The 14,197-nt window shown below is 45.9% G+C and overlaps 1 protein-coding gene across 1 annotated transcript in view; it reads right to left on the bottom strand.

The window, feature by feature from the left end:
- ANTXR1 (ANTXR cell adhesion molecule 1) overlaps positions 1-14,197 on the bottom strand; it is a 180,586-nt gene that overhangs the window by 32,461 nt on the left and 133,928 nt on the right. The window contains exon 17 of the mRNA XM_077805796.1: positions 12,735-12,815. Within this exon, the coding sequence (XP_077661922.1) occupies positions 12,735-12,815 (81 nt within the window). The remainder of the gene's footprint in view (positions 1-12,734; positions 12,816-14,197) is intronic.

Below are 14,197 nucleotides of genomic sequence, written 5' to 3'. Positions count from 1 at the left end.
CAGACCAACCTAATTTCCTTCTTTGACAGGATTACTGGCCTATAGTGGGTAGGCAGGAAGTGGTATACATTATATATCTTGATTTTAGTATGGCTTTTGACATACTCCCACATGATATTGTCCTAAACAAACTAGGGAAATGTGGTCTAGATGAAATTACTACAAGGTGGGTGAACAACTGGTTGAAAGACTGTATTCTAAGCAATGGTTCGCTGTCAAACTGGGAGGCCATATCAAGTGGGGTCCTGCAGGGATCAGTCCTGGGGCTGGTACGATTCAATATTTTCATTAATGACTTCAGCAATGGAGTGGAGAGTAATAAAAATTGTGGATGACCTCAAGCTGGGTAGGGGTGCACCTTTGGAGGACAGAATTCGGTTTCAAAATGACCTTGACAAACTGGAGAATTGGTCTGAAATTAACAGGGTGAAAGTCAGTCAAGACAAGTGCAAAGTATTACTCTGAAGAAGATAAAATCAAATGCACAACTACAAAATGGGAAATAGCTGGTTCGGTGGTAGTACTACTGAAAAGGATCTGGGGGTTAGAGTGGATCACAGACTTAATATGAATCAACAATGTGATGCACTTGCGAAAAAGGCTAATTTTCTGGCGTGTATTAGCAGGAGTATAGTGTGAAAACAAAGGAGGTAATTTTCCTGATCCACTCAGCCCTGGTGAAGCCTCAGCTGGAGTACTGTGTCCAGTTCTGGGCACCACACCTTAGGAAAGATGAAGACAAACTGGAGAGTCCAGAGGAGAGCAAGAAAAATGATCAGAGGTTTAGAAACCCTGACCGGTGAGGAAAGGTTAAAACCCTGGGGCTGTTTAGTCTTGAGACAAGTGGACTGAATGGGGACTTGATAACAGTCTTCAAATATGGAAAGGGCTGTTATAAAAAGACGAGGATCCATTGCTCTCCAAGTCCACTGAAGGGAGGACAAGCAGTAATAGGCTCACTCTGTGGCAAGGGAGATTTCGGGTAGACATTAGGAAAAATGTGCTCACTGAAAGGGTAGCTGAGCTCTGGAACAGGCTTCCAAGGGAGGTAGGGGAATTCCTGTCATGGGAGGTTTTTAGGAACAAGTTGGACAAACACCTGTCAGGGACAGTCGAGGAATATATGGTCCTGCCTCAGGGCAGGGGGCTGGACTTGATGTCATCTTGAGGTCCCTTCCAGCCTTACATTCTTATGATATAATTCTATGATTCCTCTGCAGCACAAGCATCTTAGGCATTGGTATCTAAGGTAGCTGTGCCTATTATGCAGACCAATATTATCTCATTGTGTCCTTGTGCCCTTCATCTGTCTGTCTGCTGTCTCTTGTCTTCTAAGCTCTTTGGGGAGCGAGGCACCTAGATGCCCTTAAAAATCTGGCCCTAAGTGATTTGACCAAGGTCAGACAAAGAGTCAGTCTCAGAGCTGAGAGCAGAATGCAGGTCCCCAGATTCCCAGTCTAGTTCTCTAACCAGTAAATCATGCTGCCGCCCATGATAACAGTCTATATACGTTAGCGGGACACGTTAGATCTGTCATCATAGTAGCTAAGATTAACATGAAAAGGGCTACCAATCCCCAGGCTTCATGGCCTCAGATGGTCACCAGTGGGGTCAAGCAAAAAGCTCCTTCCCCTCCCCATTTTGCATAATTGTGGGAATTTAGGCCCTGATTCAGCAAAACATGTGAGCATGTGTTTAAGTCCTATTGAATTCAATAAGATGAGCACATACCTAAAGTTCAGCGTGTGCTCAAGTGCTTTGCAGAGTCAGGGCCCTAACCAGGAACGGCCCACTGTTAGGTGGACAATGGATCTATTTCAGTGTGGCAAATCTTATTCCCAAAGCTGTATGAAACATTCACAGTGAAACCATCCAAAGTTGAGGTTTTGGCTTTTCATTGTGACTTAAAGAAATAACCTTAATTGGGGATAGGGAGGATTTTGTGCATGTTTCATTGTAAAAACATACTTGTGATTTTGTCAAGGAAAATTTTCACAATATTTCAGAGCCCCATCCTCATCAGCTAATTAAATGCAGTTTGTGCCACAGACATTTCATTGATATCTAACAAGATACTAGCCCAAGTGACTTCACTGGAGAAATTGCAAAGAGTGTTCATCTAAAAAATACTTCTACCTGTACATTTTGGGTAACTTTCGTGGCCTCTTTTTGTATACATAATTTTGCATGGTCTTGTTATGCTTTTTTTCCTCCACCTACATGCACAGGTAATGCGAAAGCAATGCAAATTACCGGTAAATTACCAATGAAAATATAAACATAATTTGTTCCCAGCTTCAGACTTTATAGGCCGCGTTTAAGCTTCAAACACATTTTTACAATCGACTCCTAAATTCCTGAAAAACACGGAAACACAACTGACAACTTTCAAGTGCCACTAGTGGGCGCCACTCTAATTACTAGGATCCTTTGCACTAATGAGAGCTCTCCTCCAGAATGATAAAAGGGCCCAAAGTTTTTTTAAAAAAATCCCATCTGATGATGTTTTGACTATAAAAATAACCTCATTAATGCAGACAAAAAATGCAAACCTAGTCTCTCTAGAATGCGAGAAGACCACAGGAATCCCACGTTACCCTGACTTCCTTGCCTTATTAGAAACAGCTGTGTCTGCTGGTAACCTCAGACCATTTCCAGGTTTGACGCTGAGGAAAGAATTTCACAACTTCTTTGTGCATCTTAGCTTCTCTGAGTGAATTCAAAACAGGTCTTGCTTGACCCTCTCTTTTCCTTTTGCTTTCCAACGAAAAACACACGTCAGAAAGATCCCTGCTATTGAAAACAAGAGCTTGCTGCACATTTCGTTCTTGCGGATACAAAGTGGGATGTATGACCTGTCAAGGCACAGATAAATACCATGGATTGGATCCTCAACTGATGTCAATTGGCAGAGCCTCAATGGGCCATTAGACAAAAAGACAGCTTCCAGAAATACTGAGCTCTGATAATCACATGATATTTATGTGTAACCCAGACACCTTCTGGTGTGTGGTGTTCTGTCCGATTTCGTGGCACCAAGACCACTGAGAGAGAGAGGTAAAAATGAGTCTGTTCTACAGCCTTAGCTAAGAGCCAGTTGACTTTTAGCTCATGTGGTAGAGGCTTATGGCCTAAGCTCCAGAAGTCCCAGGTTCGATCTCGCCTACCGACGATCGGGATCTGTCGGTGTTACATCGGCACATTGTAATAATGCTGAGCCCTGCCGTAGTTCTACAGTGCCTTCCATCCAGGAGTCTCACAGTCCCTTGCTAACAGTAATCACACTTCACAACCCCATGAGAGGTGAGTATGCTTACCTTCATGGGAAGATTAAGGGTCCGCTGCAGAGCCCATCAAGGCCAATGGGAGTCTTTCCATTGACTTCAGTAGGCTTTGGATCCAGTACTAAGGGCTAGATCCACAAAGGGATGGAGGCAGCTAAGTGTCACTTAGATATCGAAGTCCAAGCGTTAGCTCTTCCAAACCCCTGTACAGCTGCTACCTCACCTTGTAGGTGCCCAGCATTCCTTGGCATCTACCTGTCTGCCAGTGGGATGTGCAAAGCCATCGTGAGGATTCACAAACTAGGAGTTTCCCCACTTATCTTGCCTGCAGGATTCACTCTGATAGGTGCTCTTAGAGCACACCTCACCCATAAAAAGTAAGAAGGAGATGGTGCCCGCCCCCCTTTCACAATACCCAGAGCACTCAACGAGGAGGTAGAAGGCCAGGGCCCAAGTTCCTTTTCTGACTCAGGCAAAGGGGGGATTTGAACTTACGTTTCCCACATCCATGGGTATAAGGGTGGTGCCTCCTTCTTTTTGTCAGAAAGGACTGACCTGGCTCAGTTGCCTAACGCCAGGAAAGGGTTCATGCTTCTGAATCCTAAGCAGAGAGAGGCTCCTTCCTCTGGCCCAGAGTCAGGCGCCTAACTCCCTTTGACCTGTGGGGTGAGTGTGGCCTAAAGAGAATGAATAAGATCTCCAGGGTGTGCGAGCTGACAGTGGGAGGAGGCGGCTGGGTTTAGGTTAGACTGATCATTTGCCCGGAGTTAAGATGCTCTGTATATATGTTAACCATGTATCTAATAGACTGTTGTTAAACTGCTAGCAATGACTGATTATTAAGACGAGTGGATTACTTGGATATGAAACAATACAGGGTACCAGAATTGAAGGCTGTGATAAAAGAGAACTGGAAGAAGGAAACTAGTGAAAAATTAGTTGGAATGAAATAAGAGGGCTCAATTAAGAGTTCCCACATTTCTAAAAATGCCGAGAAATGCCACAGAAAACTGGAAAAGATTTAAAGAAGCGTTTGATTTATTTCTGAGGGCATTGGGATTTACTCATAAGGGAGATGAACAAAAGATTGCCGTCTTTCTGAATAATGCAGGTACTGAAGTCATTTCATTATATAATTCATTGGCACTTAATGTTAGGGAACTCACCGCTCAGCATGCTGGCTTCTGAGAATCCCATTCTTAGGTGCTTAACTCTCCCCATGCATTATATAGGAAGCCTGAGCACCTGATTTGGGGCAGCAGATTTCATTGGGCACCAGGGCGCCTAAACACTAGGCACTGCAATGCTGAGCCTAAGTCCCCTTGGAGGTTCTGAATCAGTGCCCCAAAGGATCCCCCATGCATGGTGACCTGATTTCCATACTGACCTCTGCGACTTTGGTTCCAGGAGCACTGACCCCCTGAGAGAGACAGGGCAGAACTCAGAGGAGAGCCCAGGAGCTCCTGTCTCCCAGTCCCCACTCCGCTTCCTTCTCATTGTGCATCCACATGTACCCTGGCCATATTTATGTCCCTCTACTGCAGGGGTGGGCAAACTTTATGGCCTGAGGGCCTCATTGGGTTTTGAAAATTGTATGGAGGGACAGTTAGGGGAGCGTGGCGTGGCCCAGTCCCCACCCCCTATCCGCCCGCCCCCCCGTTCCTCGCCCCCTGACAGCCCCGCCCCAGGACGCCTGCCCCATCCACCCCCCCACCCGTTTCCTCCCCCTTCCCGGCCCCCCCCCCCGGGACCCCTGCCCCATCCAACCACCCCTTCTCTCTGTCCCCTGACTGCGACCAGAACACTTGCCCCTGACTGCCCCCACCCTGCCACCCCATCCAACCCCCCCTCTCCTTCCTGAAGCATAGAATCATAGAATATCAGGGTTGGAAGGGACCTCAGGAGGTCATCTAGTCCAACCCCCTTCTCAAAGCAGGACCAATCCCCAATTAAATCATCCCAGCCAGGGCTTTGTCAAGCTTGACCTTAAAAATTTCTAAGGAAGGAGATTCTACCACCTCCCTAGGTAACGCATTCCAGTGTTTCACCACCCTCCTAGTGAAAAAGTTTTTCCTAATATCCAACCTAAACCTCCCCCACTGCAACTTGAGACCATTACTCTTTGTCCTGTCCTCTTCTACCACTGAGAATAGTCTAGAACCATCCTCTCTGGAACCACCTCTCAGGTAGTTGAAAGCAGCTATCAAATCCCCCCTCATTCTTCTCTTCCGCAGACTAAACAATCCCAGTTCCCTCAGCCTCTCCTCATAAGTCATGTGTTCCAGACCCCTAATCATTTTTGTTGCCCTTCGCTGGATTCTCTCCAATTTATCCACATCCTTCTTGTAGTGTGGGGCCCAAAACTGGACACAGTACTCCAGATGAGGCCTCACCAATGTTGAATAGAGGGGGACAATCACGTCCCTCGATCTGCTCGCTATGCCCCTACTTATACATCCCAAAATGCCATTGGCCTTCTTGGCAACAAGGGCACACTGCTGACTCATATCCAGCTTCTTGTCCACTGTCACCCCTAGGTCCTTTTCCGCAGAACTGCTGCCGAGCCATTTGGTCCCTAGTCTGTAGCTGTGCATTGGGTTCTTCCGTCCTAAGTGCAGGACCCTGCACTTATCCTTATTGAACCTCATCAGATTTCTTTTGGCCCAATCCTCCAATTTGTCTAGGTCCCTCTGTATCCTATCCCTGCCCTCCAGCGTATCTACCACTCCTCCCAGTTTAGTATCATCCGCAAATTTGCTGAGAGTGCAATCCACACCATCCTCCAGATCATTTATGAAGATATTGAACAAAACCGGCCCCAGGACCGACCCCGGGGCACTCCACTTGACACCAGCTGCCAACTAGACATGGAGCCATTGATCACTACCCGTTGAGCCTGACTGCTCCCCTGGAACCCCTGCTCCCATTCAATCCCCCTGTTCCCCGTCCTCTTACCGCCCCAACCTCTATCCACCCCCCCCACCCCCTGACTACCCCCCAACTCACCTGTCCTCTATCCAACCCACCCTGCTCCCTGCCCCCTCACTGAGCAGCACAGAGACCGGGTCAGGCCGGGCTCTGCAGCTCCACTGCCCCAGGATCTTGCTGCTCCGCCACACGGCCCGGAGCATTGCGCTGAGGCTGCGGAGGAGGGGGAACAGCGGGGGCGAGCCTCCCGGGCCAGGGGCTCAGGGGCTGGGCAGGAGGGTCTCGCGGGCCGGTTGTGGCCCGCGGGCCGTAGTTTGCCACCTCCGCGTTAAAGGAACTGATTCCTTCAAGGGAATGCTTCTATGAAAGTGGTGTCATCCTGGGATCTAGTCCAATTATTTTTCAGCCTCCAAAATAAACAGAGATTCTTTTCAGTTACTTTGCATCTTGCTTTATTTGTTTAGCTTTATACTTTTATGCTGATCGAGTGGGTGTATTAATGTGCCCACCAAGGGGCTGGGCATCAACTCTTTTTTGGGAGGGGGAGAAAATGGAGAGAAATAAGGCGCAAATTGCTTTCACAAGGGCCCCCTTGTAGCTCTTAGAAATAACACACGCTCAAGGGTGCCTGTCCGCAAATTTCAAGTGACTCTTTACAAGCCATTCCTTCTGCCTGCAAGGCTCCAAATACTTATCTAAGCCTTTCCTGAAAATACACAGTGCAGTGTTTCTCCTGGTAGAGGAAAGACAGGGCTCAGTGGTAATGAATCTAAAATGGATTCATTTTGAGGCTACTGGACTCAGAAGGGAACCTGTGGGGCTTTCTAGTTATCTCACTCCCAGACTGACTGACGGAGTCCATGCTGCCTATGCTCACGACACAGCATCCGGACCGGAGAGCAATGAAAGAGGCTACTGACTCTATGTCTCGAAGTGGCGCAGCAGATGGGGGCAGCAGGAGACGGCAGACCAATGAGAATAATGAGAGATAGGTAGCGTCTCAGATTTGTATCAGAACTGGAGTTCTTCTCATGTCTGGCAGTGTTTGGATTTGGGCGATCCGCTCAGTTATAAAGATCAGGTCTGGACCCCAGCATCCCCACTGAATGTTGTGCAGGGCGCCCAGCTCTAGGGAGCGTGCAGTTACAGCGGAAGCCGCTGATGAGGACCTCGCGTCTGTTGGAACTCTTGTCGATGGGGTTGTATGTGAAAGGTTTCAGTGCACTGCAATGTGGAAATCCCAGGGAGCTTCTGCCTGGAGACATAAGGGACAAAGTAACTGCCCTGGACAAGGGGGACACCGTGCTCATGTAGGTGTAATTCGACTTCTATATCTGCGGAGTGGGGGGCAGCTCCAGTGAGTCCAACAGGACTGTAGGTCGGAGGCAAATTCTGCATTTGCCTGAGGCTTGCAGTTTGGATGTGCTCACCTACAGCAGCTCAGGTGATTATCTTTGAAAGTGGGGTGGGGTTTTTTTGGTGGGGGGGGGGTCCTTTAGAGGAGGGTAGGAGGGTCAGGAGAGAATTTCTAAGCCAGCGGCTGACCTGCCCCATGCAGCAGTAACGCTAAGCCCTGAGAGTTTGACTGCCTTCAGTTTCCTGCCTTCTGAAGCTGGCAAGGCCCAGCGTTTACACATGGCTCCAGCGTATCAGGGTTGCCATTTCAAACTAGCTGCAGCTCTGCTTTAAAATCACAAGGATCCCCTGGAATCGTTGATGCCAGCAGCCTGGATCTGTTTACTGACCTGCTGGCTGGAACACTCAAGTACCAGCCCCTTCTGTCAGCACAAAGGACAAAAACAGGACCAAAAACAAATCCGTCATCTAGATCTCTGTGAAATACCCCACGATTGCAAATCACCAAGCCGTGCCAAAGATTTCATAACCTGGTAAGAACAAAGCTTGTCCTTGCTGCTGCTAGCCACCACTGCACTGGCCGGTCTGAGTGTCTTACTCACAATCACATGCCACAGCCCAACTTGCTCATGCCAGGAAGAATCTCTCAACCTTACCATGCTGGCTAATGTTTAGTGCTCGCAAACCCCAAGCAAGAAACACGTGACGGTGAGAGAGTGCGTGTGGGTGTCTGTGTGGGGAGGTGTGTGTGTGTGTGACTGTGGGGTGTCTGTGTGTGGGGTGACTGTGTGGAGAAGTGTATGGGGGTGGATGAAGGTGTGGCTATATGGCTCTGTGCACACACATGATGCTGAAACAGTGGCCTCAGCTGAAACAACAATTGCATGCAAATGCCAAACAGAATGTTAAACAGGATGTATCATCTTCCCTGCCCACTTCTGAAGGGGAGCTATCCCTGACATAAGGATGGCGATTCAAAGGAAGAAACCAGATCAAAGTTCTCCAGCCAGACTCCAGACCACATAACTGTCCTGCCTTCCTGACCACGGGACTCTTGCTGTAGGGTTTGTTTACATCTATGGAAATTTCATGTCATTGTGATGCAATATGTGTTGCAAAGGAAACACATCCTTTGGTTAAGCGGAACTTCTGTGTGTCACTTTGAGCCCCGCCTGTGAGGGCTCCTCTGTAGGGCTTCCCCATTTTTCATTTTGAGAAAGGGAATTTAATTTTTTATTTTTGTCTTTAGAGAATGTAAATGATTAACACTGACACTGGGGTGTCTGTATTTAGGTATCTGGGAGGCACAGAGAGCTGCAGCCTGGATTTATGTCTGTTTCCACACTGCCAATCCAAGCAACCCAGCACTAACCTTCATGCTGGATTTCTCTTCAGCGCTGGGTGCCAATCATACCAAGGCGAGGATGTCTTTTATGAGCTAGTGTCTGATGTGTGCTGGCCCACAAAAAGAAGCTAACTGTAAGGTAACCTAGACTGTGCTGGGCTTATAACGTCAGCCTTGGCCATACGCTTCCACTTCCTCCACCAGAAAAGTGACCAGAGAACAATGGAGGGAGCTCTGAAGAGATCTCAAAGGGCTTATTTTATTCATTGGCTTTAATTAATTGATTACAAATAATTTTTAATTGCATGCTTTTAAAATTTAATTTAAGTGGCATTTCACTGCGCTCTTTGAGCCCCTCACACACAAGTGAATTTAGCCTCACAGGGTGGGGTAGTGATCATCAATTCCACTTTACATAGGAGAAAAGCAAAGAGAGGTTAAAGGACTTGCCCGAGGTCACACAGAACATCTGTGCCAGGAATATAAGCCTGGTTTTAAGACTCCCAGGTCAGTTCTTTAACCATCCTTCCTTCAAAGGTCAAAACATTACAGTCCTTTACACTACAGGGGATTTTGTCTGAGGATTTCACAGCTTCACATCTCCCTTATAGGTAGCAAAGTGTTATGATTCTCCTAATTTTGCTGATGGAGGAAACTGAAGAACAGAGAAGGTAAACAACTTGCTGTAGATCACCTACCAATCAGTGGCAATAGAGCCCATGGGTACATCTACACAGCCAAAAGACGACCCATGGCAGCGAGTCTCAGAGCCTGGGTCAACTGACTTGGGTACACAGGGCTTGTGCTGCAGGGCTAAAAATAGCAGTATAGACATTTGCGCTTGGGCTGGAATCCGGGCTCTGAAACGCAGTGAGGGGGGAAGGTCTCGAAGCCAGGCTCCAACCCAAGCTCACACATCTACGCTGCTATTTGTTAACCCCAGTCCTGCGAGCCCGAGTCAATTACCCTGGGCTCTGAGACTTGCTATGGGATTTTACTTTCTTTCTTTCTTTTTTTTTTTTCCAGGTAGATGTATCCCATGACTCCTAATTCCAATTGCCTTGTTAGCCACTAGGCTGTACTCAAACTCCCGAAGCAGGAGAATTTATTTTGCATTCATTCAATTACACTTTCTCGAAGTCGCAGCATCTATTGTGCTCTCACTTGTTCAACACCCAAGTTCTAGGGCCATTTCCCCCTCACTTTAGATTGAGCCTGCAGCTAAAAAATGTGGCGAATTTGCACGAACTTCAGGAAATGGCCCCGTGGGCTTCACTAAGCACGCGATAAAGGGTCAGCGCAGCAATGCCTGTAAACTTGCTCTGCCATAGGCCCATAACAGGCCCACACTCCCTGTACCCAGCTCCCATTGGCACAACTGGAAAGGCTGTCAATGATTGGGCCACAAGTACTACTAGGTAAGACGACGTAGATTGTAAGCTCTTTCGGGCAGCGACCGTCTTTTTGTTCTGTACTGCAAGTGAATTAAACTAAACCAAATGAAGGGCACTTTAATTCTGAAAGACAGCATCCACACAGGGGTTTAATAGGGTTTAAGTAATCCTCTTTGAATTCACATCTTTAGTTAATTTGGATTCGCTTTTCAGAGTGTTCCTGTCTAGACCAGTTGCTCCACTGCATGGACTTATTTGGATGCAAAACCAGTAAAAGAAAAGCAGGATCAATGCAGTGTATGTGAAGGCGAAAAGTATAACTGGGTTAAAAAAAGAATTAGAGAAATTCATGGAGTTCAATGGAGATAAATTCAATGGCTATTAGCTAACATAGCCAGGGACACAACCCCATGCTCTGGGTTTCCCTAAACCTCCATCTGCCAGAAGCTGGGATTGGATGACAGGGGACAGATCATTTGGATTGCCCTGTTCTGTTCATTCCCTTTGAAGCATCTGGCACTGGCCATTGTCAGAAACAGGATCTTGGGCTAGATGTACTATTGGTCTGAGCTAGTATAGCCGTTTTTATGCTCATATGCACATGGAAGGCTGGACGCTACTCTCTGTTATAATAATGTAGATCGCTACTAACTCCATTGGCTTCAGTGAAGTTACTCTGGATTTTCTCAGGTGTAACTAAGGGCAGAATCTTTCAACTAGCATAGTTTTAGCTTATCAACGTATGAGATAAATCCATAGAAGAAAAAAGCACCACTTGTACTCAGATCTCTAAGGGGAAAGTTCACACAAACTGCCTGGCATTAGCAATTTGTGGAGTGTGAACTCCTCCAGACAGGCATCAGACGACTACGCCGTTTTTGCAAATTTTAGCCTTGAAGGCAGAAAGTATTAATGCTTTTATTCACAACCCTCACAATTCATTTGGCAGCCAATGGAAAACTATACAGGGAGCCAAATATTACAGAGCTATGGATCACTATCAAAAATATTACATGGTTGTTAGCAGTGTTTCTTGTCTATCTGAGTTTCCTGAAACCTTCTGAATGCTACGCACCAATATGAATAAACTGAGCCAAATATGTTCCTGATGTAACACTACTGCACTCAGCTGATTTATGCCAGGGATAAATTTGGCCCTCTGTCTACTAACTATATTTATTTAGTACAATTCATAGATGACTCAGTTCTGCTGATTTAGCTATAGATAGACATATGATTGTGTGGGTGTATGTATACAAACACACACATATAAAGATACACACCCAAACTAAGATAGTGCATTGTCAATGTTGCAAGTTTGCACAATTAAAGTCACAAGAAGTCAGTATATGCAAAACTTATGGTTTCTACAATTTTGTCAGCTTGCCCATGTTGCATGTCTCGTATGTACTCTGATATGTATTTTAGAACATATACTACATATATTAATCTATGTGTTTTAGCAGAAGAAAAATAGGAATAGAAAACACACTATACATGAAATGCAACAGTTAACATTGGCATTGGTGCCTCAGCTTGTACAATTTCTCCTTTCACCTTCAAGTAGGACGCACACGTCCATTGATTTTAACGGATTTTACTGTCCCGTTCTCTGAAGACGTGTGTAATCATACAAACACATGAATAGATGCAGACATATTATCTGTGCTCCTTCCTTCTATTCTATACTATTCACGAAGCTTTGAGCCCAGGATCTGCTATAGACAGAGCAAACATGAGAACAGATACCCCACCCCACTGCATCTCACACCTATACCCTTCCATTATGGAGAGGCTTTTCACCAGCTAGACATTAATATTGGCGAACCAACAGCTTTATGAGGTTCCAAATTAAGACACACAAAACCTGGATCTCATCCTCCAATCCCTGAATAGGAAAAACTCCAATCGACTTTAAAATTATGGAGTGAAATCCTGGCCCCATCGCAGTCAACGGGAGTTTTGCCATTGACTTCAATGAGGTCAGGATTTCACCCCTGGAGTGTAAGATGGAGAACTTGGTCTTTGAGCAATGAGAAATGCATGTACATTTTTCTTCCGCATCCAAGGCTCTAGCTAATTGAAAGTGGCCATAAAATTGTAACAGCAAAACGATATCAGATTGATAGTTTCTGTGTAGACGGACAATTGCTATTGCAACGTGATCTACATGACTTAACCGTGTCAACAGGCCTCTGAGCCAAAGGAATCTGAACGCTTATGAATCTCAGTTGCAAACAAAGTTCATGCAAGTGGCTAAGGTTTTGTTTCTGAGATGGCATGTTGGTATATGACAACAGGGACAGACATCTCCCGGCAACACGACCATTCAGTCCCACTGGAGAAGGGACCTGGAAAGTTTGTGGGTTCGGGTGGGGTTTTTTTTGTTTCTTTTTAGTACAATAAATGTTATAAAAGGGACAGTACCTGGTCTCCAGGCTGGGGGCGCATGACAGACACACGATCATAGCCTTTCCGCAGCAGCACCCAGAGAGCATCCAACTTGCCCTGCAATTACAAGAAATACAGAGAATTTTTTTCAATGTGATCAACAAGTGTCCAGTGAATAGTTCAGTTCAGGGGCAGTGCAGCCCGGACCCTCTGTTTTGATTCAGCTGAATGCCGTGCTTATGAAAGGTGCTGGATCTTCAGTCATGGAGCAGGAGGTCCTCTCTCAACTTACTGCGGATTCTAAACAGTGAGGTTTTCAAAGAGCAATTAGGCACTTGGGCCCTGTTGAAAATCAACAGAAGCTGGGTGACTAACTTCCATTTGTACCTCTGAAAATCTCCCTCAAATCTTACGGGCTGCTTAAATACCTGAAAGGGTGTTTAAAGCATGCGCCATTCTAGTGCAAACTTCCCCACTCTGCCCCTAGCCTTAACTCTCATTTGGATGGGCACCATGTTGGGTTGAGAGGGTCTCCATTGTCCATGCACTCCCTGGAATCTCTGCTGAGGTTGCTGGTGAAATGCTGTATAAATAAAGGAAACCGATCAGGTGCATTTATTCATGACATTCCCAACCAGTTCCTCTTTCTCTTCATTAACTGGGATGGAGTAGTGGGTTTGTAAGTAGCGATGGGTTTCCTATTAGCAGAGCCAACTTGGTTCTAACTGCTTCCACTCTGCTACACAGATCAGCCTGATGGCTGCGTTGTGATATGTGTAAATAACCTGCCTTGGATTCATTAATGGAGCAGAGAATGAAAAATTATTTATCCAACCACCCAACCTCCCCAAGACAGCTTGGTCACAACAATGTGCTATATAGAAATCCATTTAATCTTTCATTTTAACTGCAGATTGCTAACAGAATATCAGGTTACCAAACCTCGTTTGCTTGTGTCTCTCTAGCTCTGTCCCTTATGCCAAGTCAGTGTCTGTGACTTCTCCCAGCAATCACAAACACCCTTCAAAACCCTGTACTCATGTATCCTCAGTGTCATTCTCCTGGCAGCTATCAGCCTCATGGTGTAGTACTGTTTGAGGCAACAATTAACCTCATTGTGTGGTCTTTCTTTGGCCTTAGCTAAAGAGAAATCTTACGTGCCATTGTAATTTCACATCTAGCTGAAGGATTTCAAGAGGGGAATTAGTTAGGAATAGAGCTCGTTGGAAAATGGATTTTTTTTCCTAAAGAAAATGTCAAATTTCCATTGAAAAACAAAAAAATTTCAGTATTCAGCTGAAAATGGAAAGTTTTTGGAATTTGGCCTTTCAGTTTTCTGACAAAAGTTTTCCACAGGAAGCAGACACTTTGTGCACAGAAAATAAAAAAATAAAAATCATTTTCTCAAAACCCCCAATTATCTGTCAAAAACAGTTTCAACAGGACGCTTTCGAGCAGCCCCCAGTTAGAGGCGACAGATTGACATGTGGGAACTCCTG

This window comes from Eretmochelys imbricata, chromosome 26 (genome assembly GCF_965152235.1).
Source record: "Eretmochelys imbricata isolate rEreImb1 chromosome 26, rEreImb1.hap1, whole genome shotgun sequence".
NCBI classification, from domain to species: Eukaryota; Metazoa; Chordata; order Testudines; family Cheloniidae; genus Eretmochelys; species Eretmochelys imbricata.
The sequence above is the reverse complement of the archived record's forward strand: the minus strand, read 5'-3'. Positions and strand labels throughout refer to the sequence as shown.